A 17,420-nucleotide genomic window follows, 5' to 3' on the forward strand; every position below is an offset into this window, starting at 1 on the left:
TCCTTTTGTAGATCCCCATTTCCTTTCAACTCTGCGTGTGACAGACAGACACTGCATCTGCCCCTGCCGGGGGCTCTGAAACGCTCCTCGTTTCGGGCTTCCTTTTGTAATCGGAGTTTAGGAAAACAGTCCCAAGGAACAACTGTAATTTAACACTACGTTTTTCAACATTTTGCTAATGAGCATGGAATTCATGAAATATCTTTTGTAGAATTACTTGGCTGTCTTCATTCTGCATCCCCTGCCTCCACCAGCCTTGGCTCTGCCTTTCCCTCTTCTCCGCCTCTGACTTTGCCGGAGCAGCGCGTAGGAAGGGACTGATTTGGGAGCAGCTGGTCTGCATGAAACCTAATACTGTCAATGACCCAAAAACCTCAGGAAAACAACATGCCAGGTTAATTTAACAGAACACAATTGCATATAGGGGCTGAAGGGTGAACTTGGAATCAAAAGCATATCAGATAACAGGACTACCCTGAGCTTGTATTTTTAAACCACTTTGTAGTTAATCTACAATGTAATTTTCATTTTGCACAAGCCATCCCTGTTATTTCCAAGTTACCTTCTCCGTAAAATAAAATCTACAAGCTGCTGGAATTAGATATGAAAGACACAGTAAGCCTGAGCAGTACGGCTGCATCTTGTGCAGATTTCACTATATTTTGGCTTTTTTTTTTGTTTGTTTTGAGCAGCTCTTTTACAGAAATGGAGCACTGCAATGTAAAATGAGCATTACTGAAGATTATTAAATCGTGACACAGGAACTGATGTCAAGTGACAGTTTGATAAATACAAGTGTAGGACATTTTGGAGATTTCACTGCAATTTTGCTTTTTCTAGTTCAACCATTTCCTAAATATATTTATAACCCTCAATTCTCGTTGCGTTATCCCGTACATACATCCTTGTATGAGATAAAGCTATGCATGAGAACAGATGTAATATACATTGACAACCTTTCTACTTTTGCAAATCTTTTGCCCTCAAAGAATTTATTTCTGCCTTCTAAAAATTCATTTTTGTAGAAAAAAAACTAAGTGGTACCTTCCGACTACCTGTATTTCTCCACTGCCCCCATTTTATGGGTAAGAAAATCGAGGCAGTACGGTTTAGTGATCTACTCGAAGTCATACAGGAAGCCTTCAGTTTCCTCAAGCCCTGAACTATCTTCAACTTCCGCAAACTCATTTCCTTTACTTCACAAGCTTCATAAATAGCAAATGTCTCTTAGCTCCCCCCCCCGCCCCAAACCAATTAGCAAAAATAACTTGAAGATCAACTCTTCCTTGATAAGGTTTCAAGACACAAGTTCTAATTTAAGAAAAAAATTATAATCAAATGAAATAGTTGATTATTCTACACCTGATGATTCAGCAAATGGGAACATGACAAATGATTTAGCAAATGATATGGAAAACTACCATTCTTAATTAGTCACGCACATTTCAGCATCACAGAGTGATGAATTTAGAGCAGCTGATACAATACCGAATATTTTATTTTTCCCCAAACTCAAGCACCCTGAACAGGCTTTCTATTTAAAACCCCCAGATTATGAGCAAGATACGGAAGCAATGAATCACACTTCAAGTGTGCCAGTGAGGCATTTGCAGCAGCGGTGCTGGTTGTTCACATGCATGATTTCCTCCAGACTTTTCGGCCATATCCACAGCATTCAACACACACATTAGAAACACAGTAAAGTGGAAGTTTTGCTTTTATTAGAATTCAATAGTCAATCTCCCTAAATAACTTTTTAATCTATACTTTGGAGTTTTAGGCTAGCAATCACCATGCCAACTTTTTAAGATTTCCCTGAAAAACATTTTATTCAGGTATTAGACCTACTAAATAACTTAAAACATAGTAGCATTACCCAAACTATACTGGCTACATGACCACAACTGTCCTTTTTTCCTGTGTTAAAGCCCAATGCAGTTCAGATGCCGCAGGGTGCTCTGAACAACCCGTAACTGCCCATGTTTTGACTGGACGCCTCCGCCCATTCTACACTCACAGGGTAAGACCCAATAATCTAAGTTTTATGTGATCTCACTAGAGTTGTTAAGACTGAGAGATTTTCAGCACAGTATTAAGTTGCTTCTATGAAGACTCTGGATTAGATTAACTTTTAAAAAAACATTCAATATATTCTAAAAGCTCCCAGCTGAAGGAATACTCAGCTACAGGAAAGGAAGAAGAGTTTTAGGAAGAGCAGGAAATCCACATATAGACACACTGTATGTGTGAGTTTTTTCCTTTTTAAATCAAGTCATACCAAGCGGTGTGCTCTCCTCGTTACCACGCCGACTGTGCTCCTAACAGCTGGGGAGAAATCCTGGCTGCAGCACAATCAAAGACAAAACCCTCATTGACTTTTGTCAGGCTCAGATTTCAGCCGGAGTCGATCAAAACCCCGGGCGCAGCGAGGGAGGTACCTACAATACAGCGCCTGTTACTGCCAGCCCCGTTACAACAAGCAGCAGTGGGATATTTTTGCAAGACTTTCTTGGTATGCAATAGGGTTTACGTAGCCACACAGCTCACACAGCAGACAACAAAAGCTTTTTAGAAGATGACTCTTATCTTCTTTCTGTCCTTTTGAGAGGAGTAATAGAAAAGCAAGATGTAGTTAAAAGCATCCTGTGAAGGACAACACAGTTCAATAATTTTTCTGAGGAATTCCCAGGTAGTTTTAAATGAAAGAAGTGCCCGAACCACGTAGACTATCAGCGTGACAACAGGGCTGCTTATGCTGGATCAAAAACTGACCATGTGAAACATTTTAAGAAAAGCTGTAACAAAACAGCCTTGTTTTTCTTAAGAAAGTAACCAGTAATTGATTACATGGTTAAACTTAAGATTTGCACATCTACAGTCTGTTAATATTAGAAACAGTCAGAAAAATAATCTTAGTTAATTTATATGCATAGCATATGGTTCATCTGACAACACACTATTCAAGCATTTTCAAAAAAGAGATGTATGACAAGACTGCTTCATTCTCTTTTCTGTTTTCAAACTAGATAAATATAGTGAAAAATCAGTTACCTTTGACTTCTGTAACTGTCACTCTCAGCTCCTATTGACAGCCAACATAAACACAGTCCTAGCACTGTAGAACTTCCTATCTCCATTTTTCTTACGAGTCATTCCTAGAATAAAGGCCAGTGATTAAAGCATCCCAGAGATGGAAATTAGAGAACATTATTTTTTCCTCAATTTTCTCAGCTCAATTTGCAAAAAAGCCTTGTCGAATGTTTTGCTGCAAAGACAGGAAATGGTCTCCTGAGAAGAAATCTTTGTTTCCAAGAATAGCAACATGCTCTTGAGGTCTTATCGCTCTCATTTGTACTAAGAGTAGCCTAAGACAGTCCTGTGAACATTGACATGAAACACACAACTATCTCTGCACACGTTCATCAGTGCTACTTCTTAATATTGTGGCATAACCCTGTTCTCCTTTGGAGCCTGCCATGTGAACGTTATTCTTAACATGTACCTACCAACTAGGTCAAAACTGAAACAGGTTCTACAAATATCTGTTCAAGGTTGATGTCAATTCCACTTGAATTGTCTTCTCCTGAAGCAGTGCATTCCAAAGGAATTCCAGTTACAGACCTCTAAGACCAAAGTTTCTCTGGCTTCAGGCAAGGACCAGATCAGCTGCACGAGACAACCAGAACTAGCTGCTCCTGCATACTGGGAGACGTGCCAACAGAATGATGGTGATCAGAATAAACCTGAAAAGCACCGTGGCAATAGTATTTATGGTAACTTGCCATTTCATGCTACGTATGACAGATTAAGCCTTTATACCGGGAATCGTATCTCAGAACCTGGTAACTTCTTCTCAGGCACGGAGACAACTGTGCATTGCACTCCTACAGCTTCACAGGAAATCCTTGAGGGCACCCCACTACTGGCCAACTATTCGAGCGGTCCTCCTGAACCATCCGGCTTCACGGCATAAGGCCAGAAGGCCCTGGATTCAGTGAGCACAAGCACAGGTATGACAGGTTGTTTGGAGATCATGTACCCCACTCTCAAATCCATCCTTGGGGGCTCATCAAGCCCAGCTGTGCCAAAGTGCTCTATGAGAGCAAACCTATGGGCTTTACAAAGGGAGATCCAATGTTACTACTAAAACCTAAGGTATGAAGAAAAGGTGTTTGTGTTTTATATCCTACAGTGAGATTGAAGGAGCAGGCTTGTCGAACTTCCACCTCTTTCAGTTCCCAGTCTTGTCACAAAGCTTCTTTTCCACTGGTCCCCACCTAAGAGATGCCACCTCAGCAGAATGTCTCCTCTCCTCCCTCCACAGAAACGGTCTGTGACGGTCCTGTACAACACTTGCAGTGATAAGAAAACTACAAGATGTACAAGATATACAAGTTAATGCCTCAACCGGCAAATAAATGCTTATTTATTTGCTACGCAGCTATATAAAGAAATAATATAGCTGTAACCTTTTAGCCATTCCTATATAGCCTTCATGTATGCATATACCCGCACATGAGTATTAAGACTTGCATTAGATACATAAAATCTTGAATGTTAACTAAACTGCTAGCTAAACATGCAGTTTAGCATGTTTAACATGTACACATGCCATGTGTATCATGTACCCCAGGCCTTGGATAAACAGCTTTCGCACACAGTTAAGGTATGCTCTACAAGTCAGGCATTACTGTTGCTCTTTCTCTTTAGGCCGATCTCCACAGCTGCCTGGATAGAACACAAAGGGAAAAATATATACAGGGCCAATGCTCAACCTCTCTCGCCGTCAGGAGTTTTGCAGTTATAGACCGAGAAGGAAACGTTCCTGTTGACAGAAGGCATCTCTCATCTCGTCTCTCTAACAGGCTCTTGCTCTGCAGTGCAATATTTGGGCTAATTCACAGAAAACGTAACTACATTTGTTTGTTTCCCAATCAGAATCCTTCGTGTAGTAAACAGAAGCCAATTTATTTATTTAAACTATTATTTCACAGTTCAATCTACCCATTCAAAACTGGTGAGAGCAGGATATTAAGTCCAATGACCTCAACTTGGACCCAGCTAAGCCCAAAGTTCACATTATACCTTTGAGCTAGATGGGATGTTATTACTAGTTTCCCACACAAAAATGTTTTTGCAAACTTTTGTAATAAGCCCTTGCTTTTTCCATCCCAGAACAGTCCTTCACAGCACAATTAGATGATACATACAAATATTTAACACAGTTTCATTAAACTTGTGCCATAGTTTGGGGAAAGCCAAGAAACACCCAATAAGAATATACAGAACTTAGGAACTTTCCTAAACAGTTTTCTGCATTCTTTCATTTCTTACAGCTACTACTTAACACTCGACTGGTACAATTTAACTTAATGAAATACAGATGAAATATCTTGTAAGAGAAGGTGAATATGCAGAATTGGATTGTTGTGCAGCATATTTATAGAGCACAACAAAATCTTCCAGAAGTGCCCAGTTTTTCTTCTGTTCATAAATAGCTCCTGCAAAGCTTCTACCTGGCAACATAACTACTTATCAACGTTTAATTTTTATACCCTTAGATTAAAACTAAATACTTCTAACACCATTCATGGGGCAGTAAGCTAGAAGTCACAGGGCGAGAGCTGGGGAAGAGCTGGGGAAAGTTCAGTTTGAATCTCATCAACCTCAAGTCTGTCGACTCACTTCACTGTCTCTCTTTTCCTCTTCCCACTACCTGCTCTGCCATTTGTTTGGAATTTCTAGAAGGCAGCAATGTCTCTCTGTATCTCTGCAGGACAAAGCCCAGCTGTGCTCCAAACACATGGAGAGCTCGAGGCACATCCAAAATACAACACGGAAAAATCCATTGTGCGCTTGACAGGGCCGTGTTCTGCCGTCCCGTCTCACGCCTGCACAGTGCATGAGAAATCCTGTTGAAAACCACAGGACTATTTGCAGAACAGGGCACTATTCAGCATGAATGACCATGGCAGAATTCCTCCAATTATTTACTTTTCATCAACACCTGAGAGCGTACAAGAAACAGAAAGTTCTCTGACATGTACACCCCCCATATGAATACACACAGGGAGGGCGCACACGCTCCACCATGAAGAACCAGGCCATTTTTGCCCTCAGGGTACCCATAAGGATGCATTCATTCCCCGTTCCCCTTCTATCCCCACACAAAATGGAACGTATTGACATCAGGTAAATTCTCTCCCAACCACAGAATCCCAGTGGTGCACCAGTTCAGTCTGCAGCAAAGCTCTTGGCTCGTACTTGACTTTCATGCTTGATTGTACGGAGCCAGCCTACCCCCGAGGGGAGGTGGAGGTAGAGGTGAAAGCAGCAGCTTTAATAAGAGGGATAGTTCATGACTCCCAAATACATTTTTAGCAAAGCTGACATGAGCAGCAGCTACACAGAGCAGCTGCTGCCAGAGGAGACCATGAGTCAGACCTAGTTTGCGACCAAAGATCTAAATCAGAATTGTCCCAGGAATTAATTCTTGAATTTCTATCCAGACAAACTACAGTACTGAGGGTTTTCCTCAGCCATAGTTGAGAGAATACCTAAACCGAGCTATCTCCTGTGAAGCTTTAAGAAAAAAAGGAAATTGTCAGTGCTTGGGCTGCACTGGCTACATGTTTCCTCAGAAGTCCTCTAAGGTGTCACCCCAAAAGAGGGTAACAAAAAACCTCCATGTCTAGATTGTTTTTTTAATAGAACAAAGCACGCTGAGTAACTTGGCAGGAGCAGCAATGCAGAGAAGCAGATTCCCTCACTAAGCCATCAAAGTCCTGGTGATCTCTCTCTCTCACACGGAGAGCAACTGGTCTGCTTAGGAGCTACCATCACAACCAGTAACAGTCGCAATGGGTGGGAGCAGAACTGGAATACATTTCTAACCTGGAAATGCATTACCTGTTAATACTCGTGAATTAAAGCCCAAACACCACCCTTGACATTACAGGGATCACCCCCTTTTCTTTTGTGACAGACAAGCAAGATTAAGACTCAATTTTGGAATACTGGAGGGCCCCCAGCTCAAACTTGGCACCTTCCACAGCCACCCCAAAGTAAGGGTTTGGTGAAATTGGGGTGGCATGAAGAATGACCACAGAACCAAGTTCTTCCCCTGAACCCCTCTGAGACAATCCCCAACGCATTTGTGTGGCTTGGTGACAGAGGTCTTCATACAGTCACATGCATCTGGCCTCAACAACCTCAAAAGGAAGGAGGATGGGGCATGACCTTTCCATGCAGCGCAGAACTGAAATTCCAGCTTTGAAGCAGCTACCTGGAGCCTGGCTGAAGACGAGAATTGCTCACATGAGAGCATGGACACACTAAGATCAAAAGAATACAAGAAGAAGTTGAAGTGAGGAACTGTGCTATAGAGAGTTTCACTTCACCCGACCGCTGGAAAGAACTGAAACAGCACAGGGAGTTCGCCCCCTCGCACGCACACTCCATGTGCGGAGCAAGCAGGGCGTACGCCCAACTTCAGGCACTGGGAGGGCAAAACCACTTGGCTGGTACAGTGACATCCTATGGAAGAGGAAGGTGTGATTCGATAAAGTTTAACCCACGGATTGACCTTTATTGCTTACGATACTCAAGTTTCACAAAAACAGTCTTTGGCTGATTTTTCTAACCACTTTCTGATGATCAAAATACCATCACACAACAAAGCATGTTATCTGTAAAAACATAAAGGTAACCCAGAACCCTCCCGAGCTCCAAACCAGGCCAGAGGAAAGACGAGGTACTGTATCTTTTGAACAGTGCCAAACCTCTGTGAATTTGCAAGTCACCCCACTTGATCCACCTCCAGACTGTCCTGCCTGGTTTTGATCAGCTGCTTCTTCCCCTGTTTTCACCATCAGCAACTATCCTATACAGATAAACATGACACAGGCAGTCATCAAGTACACCCTTCACAGTAGTCAAATGAATCCAACACACCTAAATTGCATGACAAATGAATTTTGACCAGCATAAAACCAATGAAAGGCTTTATATACTACCAGGTTCTGTGCTGATTACAGGCTACGGGCTTGTACTTGTCATGGAAAAACAAAGAAGTGTGATTTCTAATTAGGCGACCCAATCAGCTGCTGGTGCAATTCCACTTTAATCAATAGAGCTAAATGAGCATGAAAACAGAGTAATGCAGGCACACATCAGACCCCATGTGTTTAAAGATCACCACCCTCATCCCCCATGACTCCATTAAATTCACCATTCCTATTGCATATCAAAGGGCTTTGCTTTGGAAACAGCAGCTCTGATGTCAGATATATTCTGCTGTTGCGAGTTCATCATTCACACATACTTATACTTAACGACACCTCTGTGTATCATTTCCATCTTCCAGGTGGGAAACTGTAACAGATAAGCACCTTTGCTCTTTTTATCTCAGTCATACTGAAACCACTGGAAATTTGTATCATTTCACAGGTATTTGGACACCTGAATGACTGAATGAAATTATACAAGACTGTGGACAAGAATGTGGGTCTCCCAATTCTTATGCGTGGCCCTAGCCCCAGAAGCGATCATCTTTTCTTACAGCTTCTAGCAACTTGGTGGGCTTGGTAGCATTAGGTTAGCGGACTTGATGATCCTCAGGGTCTTTTTCAACCTAGATGCCTCTATGAACTTGTAGCATAACAGCTGATGACATATCATGCAGCGAGCACGAGAACTCTGCCAGCAAAATTTCTGGAAATCCCAAGCCATTCATCAGTTCGTATCATAAAAGGTTTTGCCAAAGCATGAGCCCTCTGTGATATTTACACAACCATCACCTTCCCCTCCCGCAGATCCCAGCATGATTGATGCATTTCTGGTTTATGGTATGAAGTGAGAAAGGGCTGTGCATAAAAAATGCCTGAAGGCGGACACAGTTTCCTTTTCAACACTATTTGCTCATAAATGAGAAATCTACAGGAATCAGACAAGGATTCATAATTCACATAGCTTATATTTATGTTACAAGAAAAAAAAAACCAACCAACCATGACTGACAACTGTTTTCTGTCAAAGGCTAAGAATTATCAGCAACAGCAGATAAATACATTGTCAGTTGGTTTTTTGCTGTTCCCATGCTGTTATCACTTGACCAATATTAAAATATTTTTCCTGTCATTCACCTATTACTTATACGAGCCATACTTACTACAAAAGTCTACAAACAAAACAAAAAGCAATAGTTACTGCCCACATTCTTTACAAGAAAAGACAGCAAGTCCTCTTTCATCACGCTTAAAATGTCTAATAGATATTCCAATCACCTTCTACGCCCATATAATTGAAAAATTAGTGAAGAACATTGGAAGTGACAGGAAAATGCCATACTAGAATGCTTGTTTTGGGTGTGGGTTTTTTGGGTTGGTTTTTTTTTGTTTTGTTTTTTTGCTTTATTGTAGAGTCCATGCTGAAGAAAAGGTCATAGAAGTGGCTGAGAAAACAAACATTCTCATCACAGCTATATGTAAAACATCCTTTCATGTTGCTGCCAAAATATTACGCCCCTGAAAGATTACACATCATTCTGCAAATTAAAGGTGTATCTATTCCTCTGTTGACAGACTTACCATTCTAATACTATACTTAGGAATATATGGTAATTTCCAGGACTCTGGTCCTCCCCAGCGCTTTAACACATGCTAATGTTTAGTGGGACTACTTATAAATGCATATGTTTTGCTGGACTAAGCAAGAGCCCTTTTGCACTTTCCATAATGGACCAACAGCTTGGAAATGAAATATAGTGCCCTGATGCTCCCGTGGCTTGTTGCACTTCACTTAGTCTTTTTATACCTGTTGTCACTATTTGTAACAACAATGCTCAGAATCACTATTTTATGCCCACTCACCAAGGGATAAAAGTGCTGTTGACCAGATCTGGCTAAGTCGAAAAACATGAACCAAGATCCTAATAATTCTTTCAGTCAGTTTCAGTAATACAGTTTCTCTGTTTATTTCAGGCTTTACACAGCACTGCTGGACTCTTCCCTAAACGAGCTTTTGGCTAACAGAGCCTTCAGCACAGATGGATCTCTGACCTTATTTAGCAGGGATTCTCCTGAAGGCATTGCTGTCTGATTTTATAACATTTGATTGAAACAGTTCAGTGAATTGGCCAGGGTACGTAACCCACTTTTTTAATGCTCGGTTTGTTAGCAAAGCTCATGTTTATTAACTACAAATAAATTTTGCTTAACACTGAACTCCCCTACTACTAATCATCTGTCTTAAAAAGCAATTAATTGTGTATAATAAAAAATGATCCATTACCGATTTCCTCTCTTGTTTCAGCTCCTGCACATAGCGTGTTAACTCTCCAGTGATAAGAGAGGTCATGTTCTCTGAAATGACCTCATGCTGTCCGGCATAGTCATTCATTTCGTTTAAAGTGGCTAGGAAGGCTCTAGTTGATGTGTACCTGCAGAGGACAAAAATGCATTTCGCTTTTAGTCCCTTTCTTTTCAGAAAGACACGCTGCAAAGGGAGGTTGTATCCTTTTTAAGCATTTAGCATCGCTACGTGAGACTGAACATGAATTAGCACAGAAGGAATTCACTTGAAGGAATTTCTCAAAAGGAAGCTTATCCCGCACACTGACAGTTGTCTGATAAATTAATCTTGATTTAGACAGTTTGACATTGGCTCTTAAAATATCACAGTTTTAGAGTGCCAGGTTTTTTATCAGCACAGCTCTGAGACTTCACTATTCTAATCTCTATTCACCAAACATTTCTAGTTACACTCTTTCAAGTACTACAGTTCAGTGCAGAGAGTCATCAGTGTACTCTACCTGGCAAAATCCTAGCTAAGAAACCATCTTTTTGGCTAGCATAAAGCAGAAAAGAACACTTTTCGTAGCGTGAATTTGATTTAAATCAGCTATAGTTTATGAAGTTTTCAAAAAAGTAGTGAGTTTACTAACCAGATGTCAACCCGTATTTTTTAGTACCTTCCATCACAAGGTTTAGTTTTTGTATAAAATAATCTCCAATACAACATTCTGTGTATTATTAAAAGGAAAATATGAACATCTGTGCACACAATTTCAAAACAGCAGATTATGTCACTAGCATGCTCAGCACAGCGCCAACAGAGCTGCATTTAAATACCCCAGCTGGCTGGGCTGGTCAGCTGGAAACAGCAGCTTTGAAGCACTGCACTTGTACATACTAGAAAAATTATTAATATTAAATGGTAGCGGTTTGCATTGATAATATCACCTAAAGGTGAAAAAGAGAAGCAACGAGGGAGAGATTTAGAGGAAATAGAGAGAAGTGGTACACATAGGGATGAAAATGGCACCAAAGAAAAAAACAGAAAAAAAGAAACTAAAAAAAAGAGACTGAAAATATAGTCCAATATAAGCAGCCACATTCCCAGTCAAGCTGTGGTACCTCAGGAGAAATCCCAGTTGCAAAAGACAGAGTATCAAAGCCACAGAACTACAGACTGACAATAAGCTTGGAAACAGATCACTTTTAGACAGGCTGTCTCAAAGCAGTGTCCGAGGCACCCAAAGGTCACATGACAAATCCTCAGACATTATTTAGAGACATGAGGAAACCATAAGGAGGTGGAACTACATTTAAAAGGGCAAAGGACACACAGGATCTTCTGTGCCACATCATATGTATCATTTAACTCTAATGTCCTTTTCCAGCAATGAAATACATGTCAAAAAATGTTGTAGTAAACTCAAAATACCCATTTATGGTATAAAAACCCAAAGGCAGATTTCTTTCTAATCCCAGGTACAGACCAAACCAGCTGATATGCTGGTGACATAAGCTTCCTTGTGTAAATATCCGTATCTCAGGAAGTAATGGCATAAATAACCGATTCCCAAACAATGTTAACTAAAAATAAATTAAAAAGGAAATGAAAAGACTGTTATCTCTGTTAATATGAGTTAGTAGAGTAGCTGTATACAGCAGCTTGGGGGTCTGACCCAAAAATCTAAGTTAATATAATCATTCAGTTGGATCCGTATCCCAACTCATTTGAAATGTTTCTAATTTCAAGGTGAAGGGTCTGACTCTGCTGCCAGGCTCTCCAGAGGCAGAGCCACTTCCCACAATACAAGGCTCTGGGGTCAGGCTCCGCAATGCCTTCACTCAAAGCTGATGCATTACAAAATACTGGCGTTGAGAAACTTCAGAGTCAGAGTGCTCTAAGGAAAAAGTTCTTGCTCTGGCTTATGGCCTGTCTGTTGGAAGGCTCTTCCTCTAGAAAGTTCTCTTTCAAGAATCTCTTTAATCTCATCAAGGGCAGGAATATTCTGGTGCTGCAGTCGCTATCTGCGAGCGCCACATTAGTCCCCTGCCACCAAGGAGACACGGTCTGAATCCATGAATCAACAGCAGGCAGCTGAGGCCATGCAACATCCTTCAACAGCAGCAAGTCATGCTTCAATCCATCCCAAAATACTGGGAGTACAAACTACATCCTTCACCTTACTCTTCAAGAGCCACTGGTTTCTCTGCAGTGTTACAACATTATCCCTTTACTAAGTTACTGATCCGTGTCGTCAGTCCATTTGAGTAACTTAATACTTGTGCAGACTGCTGGAGTTTCATGCTAAAATTAACAACTGTTTCTCTTCCTGCTGGAAGTAGTTAATGATTTGGCCACTCACTTCAAAGAGCCAGGTTTACGCTGTCTATCTTAGAGTTTTTAAGGTACATGGAAAAAAACCCAAACCAAACAAAAAACCCCCAACCAGGCATCCAGAAACCATAATCTATAAAGGGAATTTATACAGACCAAATCCAAACTTTGAAAATCCACTCCTTAATATCTACCTACTCCTAACATAAGCCTGCTTTTGCATCTATGATTTCTATACCTCTTGCACTTGACTTTAAAAATTTTGGTTTACAAGCCAAATCCTAGATGGTAACACAGACTTTTCCCCTTCCTCCTTCAATGCATGCTCACTCAGCAGCGGATCATGAACACACCTGTATTCTTCCTCTTCTTTGGAGTTCTTCTTGGGTTGGTATTTCTTCGAAAGATTCCTAAAATTAAAAATACATATATATATAAAATCAAATGTAAAGTTTCCTTTAAATTAACTGGATAATCTTTGCATGCAAACAGATTCATTTATTTGCAATGATCAGACACATTTTCAGAATGATGATTACAATTGGGCTCTGATTGCATTGTAGCAACACTCAAAGAACAGGCTACATGGTGCTTCAGTCTCTAAACTGCAATATTCTCAATAAATCTGAGAATAAATTAAGGTCATAAAGTCAATACACCCGAGTTCTGGTTCTGCTGAAGCACAGGTCTCCTTCATCTGATCTAAAGGAGATCCTTTTACAGTAAAAATATTGGTCCTTGGACACACAGACACATTTTACAGACTCCACCAGCAGAAGGTGCTGCTCCATATCCAAAGGTCCGCCAGACCACTGAAGTGTGGTTTGCTGCAGATGACACTCATGGCCATGGAAATTTGCCTGCCTCTAGCAGATTGCTTCCAAGAAAGAGAAAAATCTTCATGAAGCTGTGGGAAGCTGCACTGAGATGACAAAAGGGGGATCCATTTTATGATTATCAACTGATGCTGGGAGAAATGTGAAATTTGATTATCCCAATTAGCACAGATGCTTGTATCTCTCATTACCCCACATCCAACTAATGATTTAATTTTAAAATATTGATAAGCTTGATAAGCTTTTTAAGCAATCGTATCTTGAATAAGAAATGTGAACATAATTCTGCTCTCACATTTGACAGTACATAGCTTTCGCTGTCCTGAAAGCGCTGATGGAGCCCCTGGCCAGCAGCACACAAAGGGTAGAATGAGTGTGTGCTGCCCACCTGACACCAAACACACCCTGCTGATAATTAAAGCTCATCATTAGGATGCACATTGCGCTGTAGAACAGTACAACATCATGCATCTATTAAAAAACGCAAGCCAGGGAGTTGACAAATCTCACTTAGCAATTTTAAGACCTTTTCAGTGGCGCAGCACTGGGACCTCTATTCTAAACTCAGCCCTACTACCATACGCCTTCCTGCAGCCTCTGTTACCCTGCTATGAAATGGAAGCCATTTGTTTTAGCTTTACAAGGTTGTTTCAGCAATTAAGAAGAACATACAAGTGGTACTAATGGAACCGTTGTCCAAAGGACTACCAAGTTTCATTGGCCCATCTGTGCCAAACTCTTTGGAGGACCCCCAGAGCATATCCAGTTGAAAAGAAACTGCTTTTTCAGAGGTGTAACCCACTCCCTGATGCCTGTTGGTTTTACTGGTACTGGGAGACAGCAGGGTCTTGTCTCACATTTCTTATTCCTTTTGTCTCCTTAAGGAATTAAGAAGCATCTGCCCAAACAGAGCAGTGGCCAGAACCCTGGCAGATTTGCAGACAAACATGTGTTTCTCAAAATTTAAGTATCCCTGCTGGAAGGGAACCAAACGAATCCTTTCCCACCTCTGCCTTCTCCCAAAAGAGGATGCTCTGAAACAACCACCTCTTCTCTAGTTGTCAATACAGCACCTTCCACCAAAGAATCCCAGCAGAGCAAGGATTCCGCAGACTCTTCTGCATGACTACAGAAAGTCTTACGGCACTCTGTGTGTGCCCTGGGAATGCCTCTTCCCTCCCCTGCTCAAAGAGGAGAGGAAAAACCACACGAAAACATGCACAGAAGACCACACTAATAAGGCATTTTCACACACACTCAAAACACACGTGTCCCTGCACTGTCATGCTGCCCAATTAATTCTGACATACAGAGCTACTGTCCTCTTGTCAATCTTTAAAGGTATAGAAATGCTACAGAGCTAGGGCAAAAAAAAAAAAAAATCCAGACTATGCTTTCACAGAAAAAAAAGACTCTGAAAGCATGTAACAAGGATTAGTATCTGGGTTAAACAAATTATTTTCTATGTTCGTTATAAAACACAAAATACAGAGTCAATATATCTGAGGTTTTTTTTACTTTTTTCCCCTTCTTTTTAATCAAAAACATATGTAGGGTTTTAAACCAGGACACACACAAAAAACCCAGAAGTGATACTGAATCGAGTAAGAGTCAATATGATTCTCACACGTTGAAGTTCAGCCTGCAATTGTGCAGTAACACCTTCAGAGCTAACGGTGATTAAAGAGGGAACACATAAGAACAAAGATTAGCAATAAAACAGCAATTCTGGAAAGATTCTGTGTGAGCCTGTGCACCTGTCTCCAACTAATTTCTATTTGCCTTTCACAATGCATCATTTTTTTCCTGCCTTTCCAGCTTGTTCCTCTGCTCCCTCATTTCCACTTCCTTGACATCTTGTTCTTTCTCTCACATTTATCGTCTATCAGAGGTTCCTGATTCTCAGATTGTCCTGGTATCTTAAGCGTTTTTTTTTTCCCCAATATGTCTTCCTCAAGGCTATCCATCCACTGCCACATCCACTGTTTGATGCTCAGTGTGCGTGCTGTAAGGTTAGCAGTGACTAGGGAAGGAGGACAATGAAACACCACTACCATTTCTGCATCCCTTCCATCCCAGCCTGTTTAACGGCTCAACAATTGTAATGCAAAACAATTAAGAAAACAGTCATGTCAAATCTGAACTGGACCCTCAGACCAGGACTGACTGTGAATGGTACAAGCAGGAGTCGAATAGTGCAGGCACAACGTGTAAGGTATGTGACACCAGGGAGTTTCTTCCACTGGTGTTAAGTACCTAAATTTGATGTAACCTGCAAGTATGTAGATCTAACTTAACGCTTTTAAAACAAAATATTACATATATATCTGAGGAATTATAAACAGGAAGGAAAGAAACATTTTAAAATAGCAAACAATTAGGCTTCAACAGATGAGCAGGCTGAGATGTAGACAGTCAGATGGGAAGAACAGCCAGCTAGGGAGCCCAGAGACCAAGCAGAAAACACAAGTTTCACAAAAGAAAACAAAGTTCAGCAGCTTTACCTACACTCTAAATAAAACCGAGTTAAATCCACAGGAGTATTTTGTGTTAACTTGTCCTTTTTTAATAGTATGTCCGCATGTTATGACACGTAGTGATATGCTGCAGCCCTTTCACACCAAACAGATGCAATACAAGAAAGGTTTGCACCAGACTTAAGGAGACTTATTAGAAGCAGATGCATGATTTATTTTATTTAATGTCCAGCACTGTTTTATCTCAACATTTGGCAAGTCTATGTTTTGGGGTTTTTTTGGTTTGGTTTTTTTGTTTGTTTGTTTGTCTTTTTTGGTTTTTTTTGTTTTTTTTTGTTTTTTTTTTTTTTTTTCCTAGTATACCTCTAACTTCTAGATGTCTCCAAACAGCATTGTGTTTTAAGACCTCCTCAGGGATTAATGTATTTGTCCTCAAATCATGCCCGTGGGCAGGGAGACAAACACAGCTATACATCAGGAATTCAAATACAGAGAGAAGAAAAGAATTCACCAAGTCTGTATTGGAAGTCTAGGACAGAATAAGAAGTAAAGCTCATGAGCTTCTAAATAGTCTGAGGTAGAACGATCTCCCACTTCCCTTAAACGTTTTGTTTGAGTGTCCATTTTCATAATTATGCTCTTTACACCTGAAATTTATCATCCTAAGAAATTAACTGAGTCTAGGGTGTGATTCTTCACCAGACAGGCCTGCTCACACAGATACTCTGCTGGGGTTTCCCACTCCAGTCATACTCTCTTTTTTCCAGCTCATTTGGCCTCTGTAATTCAATCTCTTCTCATCTCCATAGGATGTGAGCAATTTGTTCCTGCACAAGTCATTCTCTATTTCCTGCTTGTCTGTAGCAGCAACCCAGGGGAATCCTCACGGCATTCCCCTGAGAAAGCACATAACCATAAAGGCGGGGTTTTATCAATCACCAGCTCCTCATAAATAACAGGCCATTGTGCATCTCAAATCCATGCTAACACAAGCATCAAAAATTCTGGGTGATTATTTATTTTTTTTTAATAGGCACAGTGCTTTAGATATATACAGATCAAGTGGAACCTCAGATCTCAATCTCTATAAATACTGAGTAGATGGAAAGAGTTCTGAGATATATTTTAATCATGCAAAAAAGTGATATGGATTTAGTGGAGGTGTTGGGAAGGATTAGTCCTGCACTCCCCTCCCTAGATAGCTCCACCACCTCCAGTTTATCACCCTAGACACCAGTGGCTGCCAACAACATTGCACCACAGCCTCCTTCCACAGCAGCAGTACAGTGTGTTATACTCCCTCCTAACCCCTGTTCACCTTGCATTTTTTTCTATCCTACTGGGAAAAGCAGGGTAAGAGCTTCTCGTGTGGGAGGTTTTTAGCATCCCTTCCCCATTTACACTGGATCTGACCTCAAGAAATACATTTTCTGGGTCTGGCTCACACACACTCGTCTTCTCTACCTACAACCTGACTGTC

General features: G+C 40.8%; 1 protein-coding gene across 2 annotated transcripts in view; it reads right to left on the reverse strand.

Moving 5' to 3' along the window:
- The window catches only part of FNBP1 (formin binding protein 1), a 97,285-nt gene that overhangs the window by 47,215 nt on the left and 32,650 nt on the right, over positions 1–17,420 (reverse strand). For both annotated transcript variants that reach the window (XM_074161191.1, XM_074161190.1), the window contains exons 3-4: positions 12,981–13,037; positions 10,291–10,438 (exon numbers count right to left, since the gene is read on the reverse strand). In XM_074161191.1, coding sequence (XP_074017292.1) covers positions 10,291–10,438; positions 12,981–13,037 — 205 coding nt within the window. The remainder of the gene's footprint in view (positions 1–10,290; positions 10,439–12,980; positions 13,038–17,420) is intronic.

The sequence above is a fragment of the Numenius arquata genome, chromosome 19, assembly GCF_964106895.1.
Source record: "Numenius arquata chromosome 19, bNumArq3.hap1.1, whole genome shotgun sequence".
NCBI classification, from domain to species: Eukaryota; Metazoa; Chordata; class Aves; order Charadriiformes; family Scolopacidae; genus Numenius; species Numenius arquata.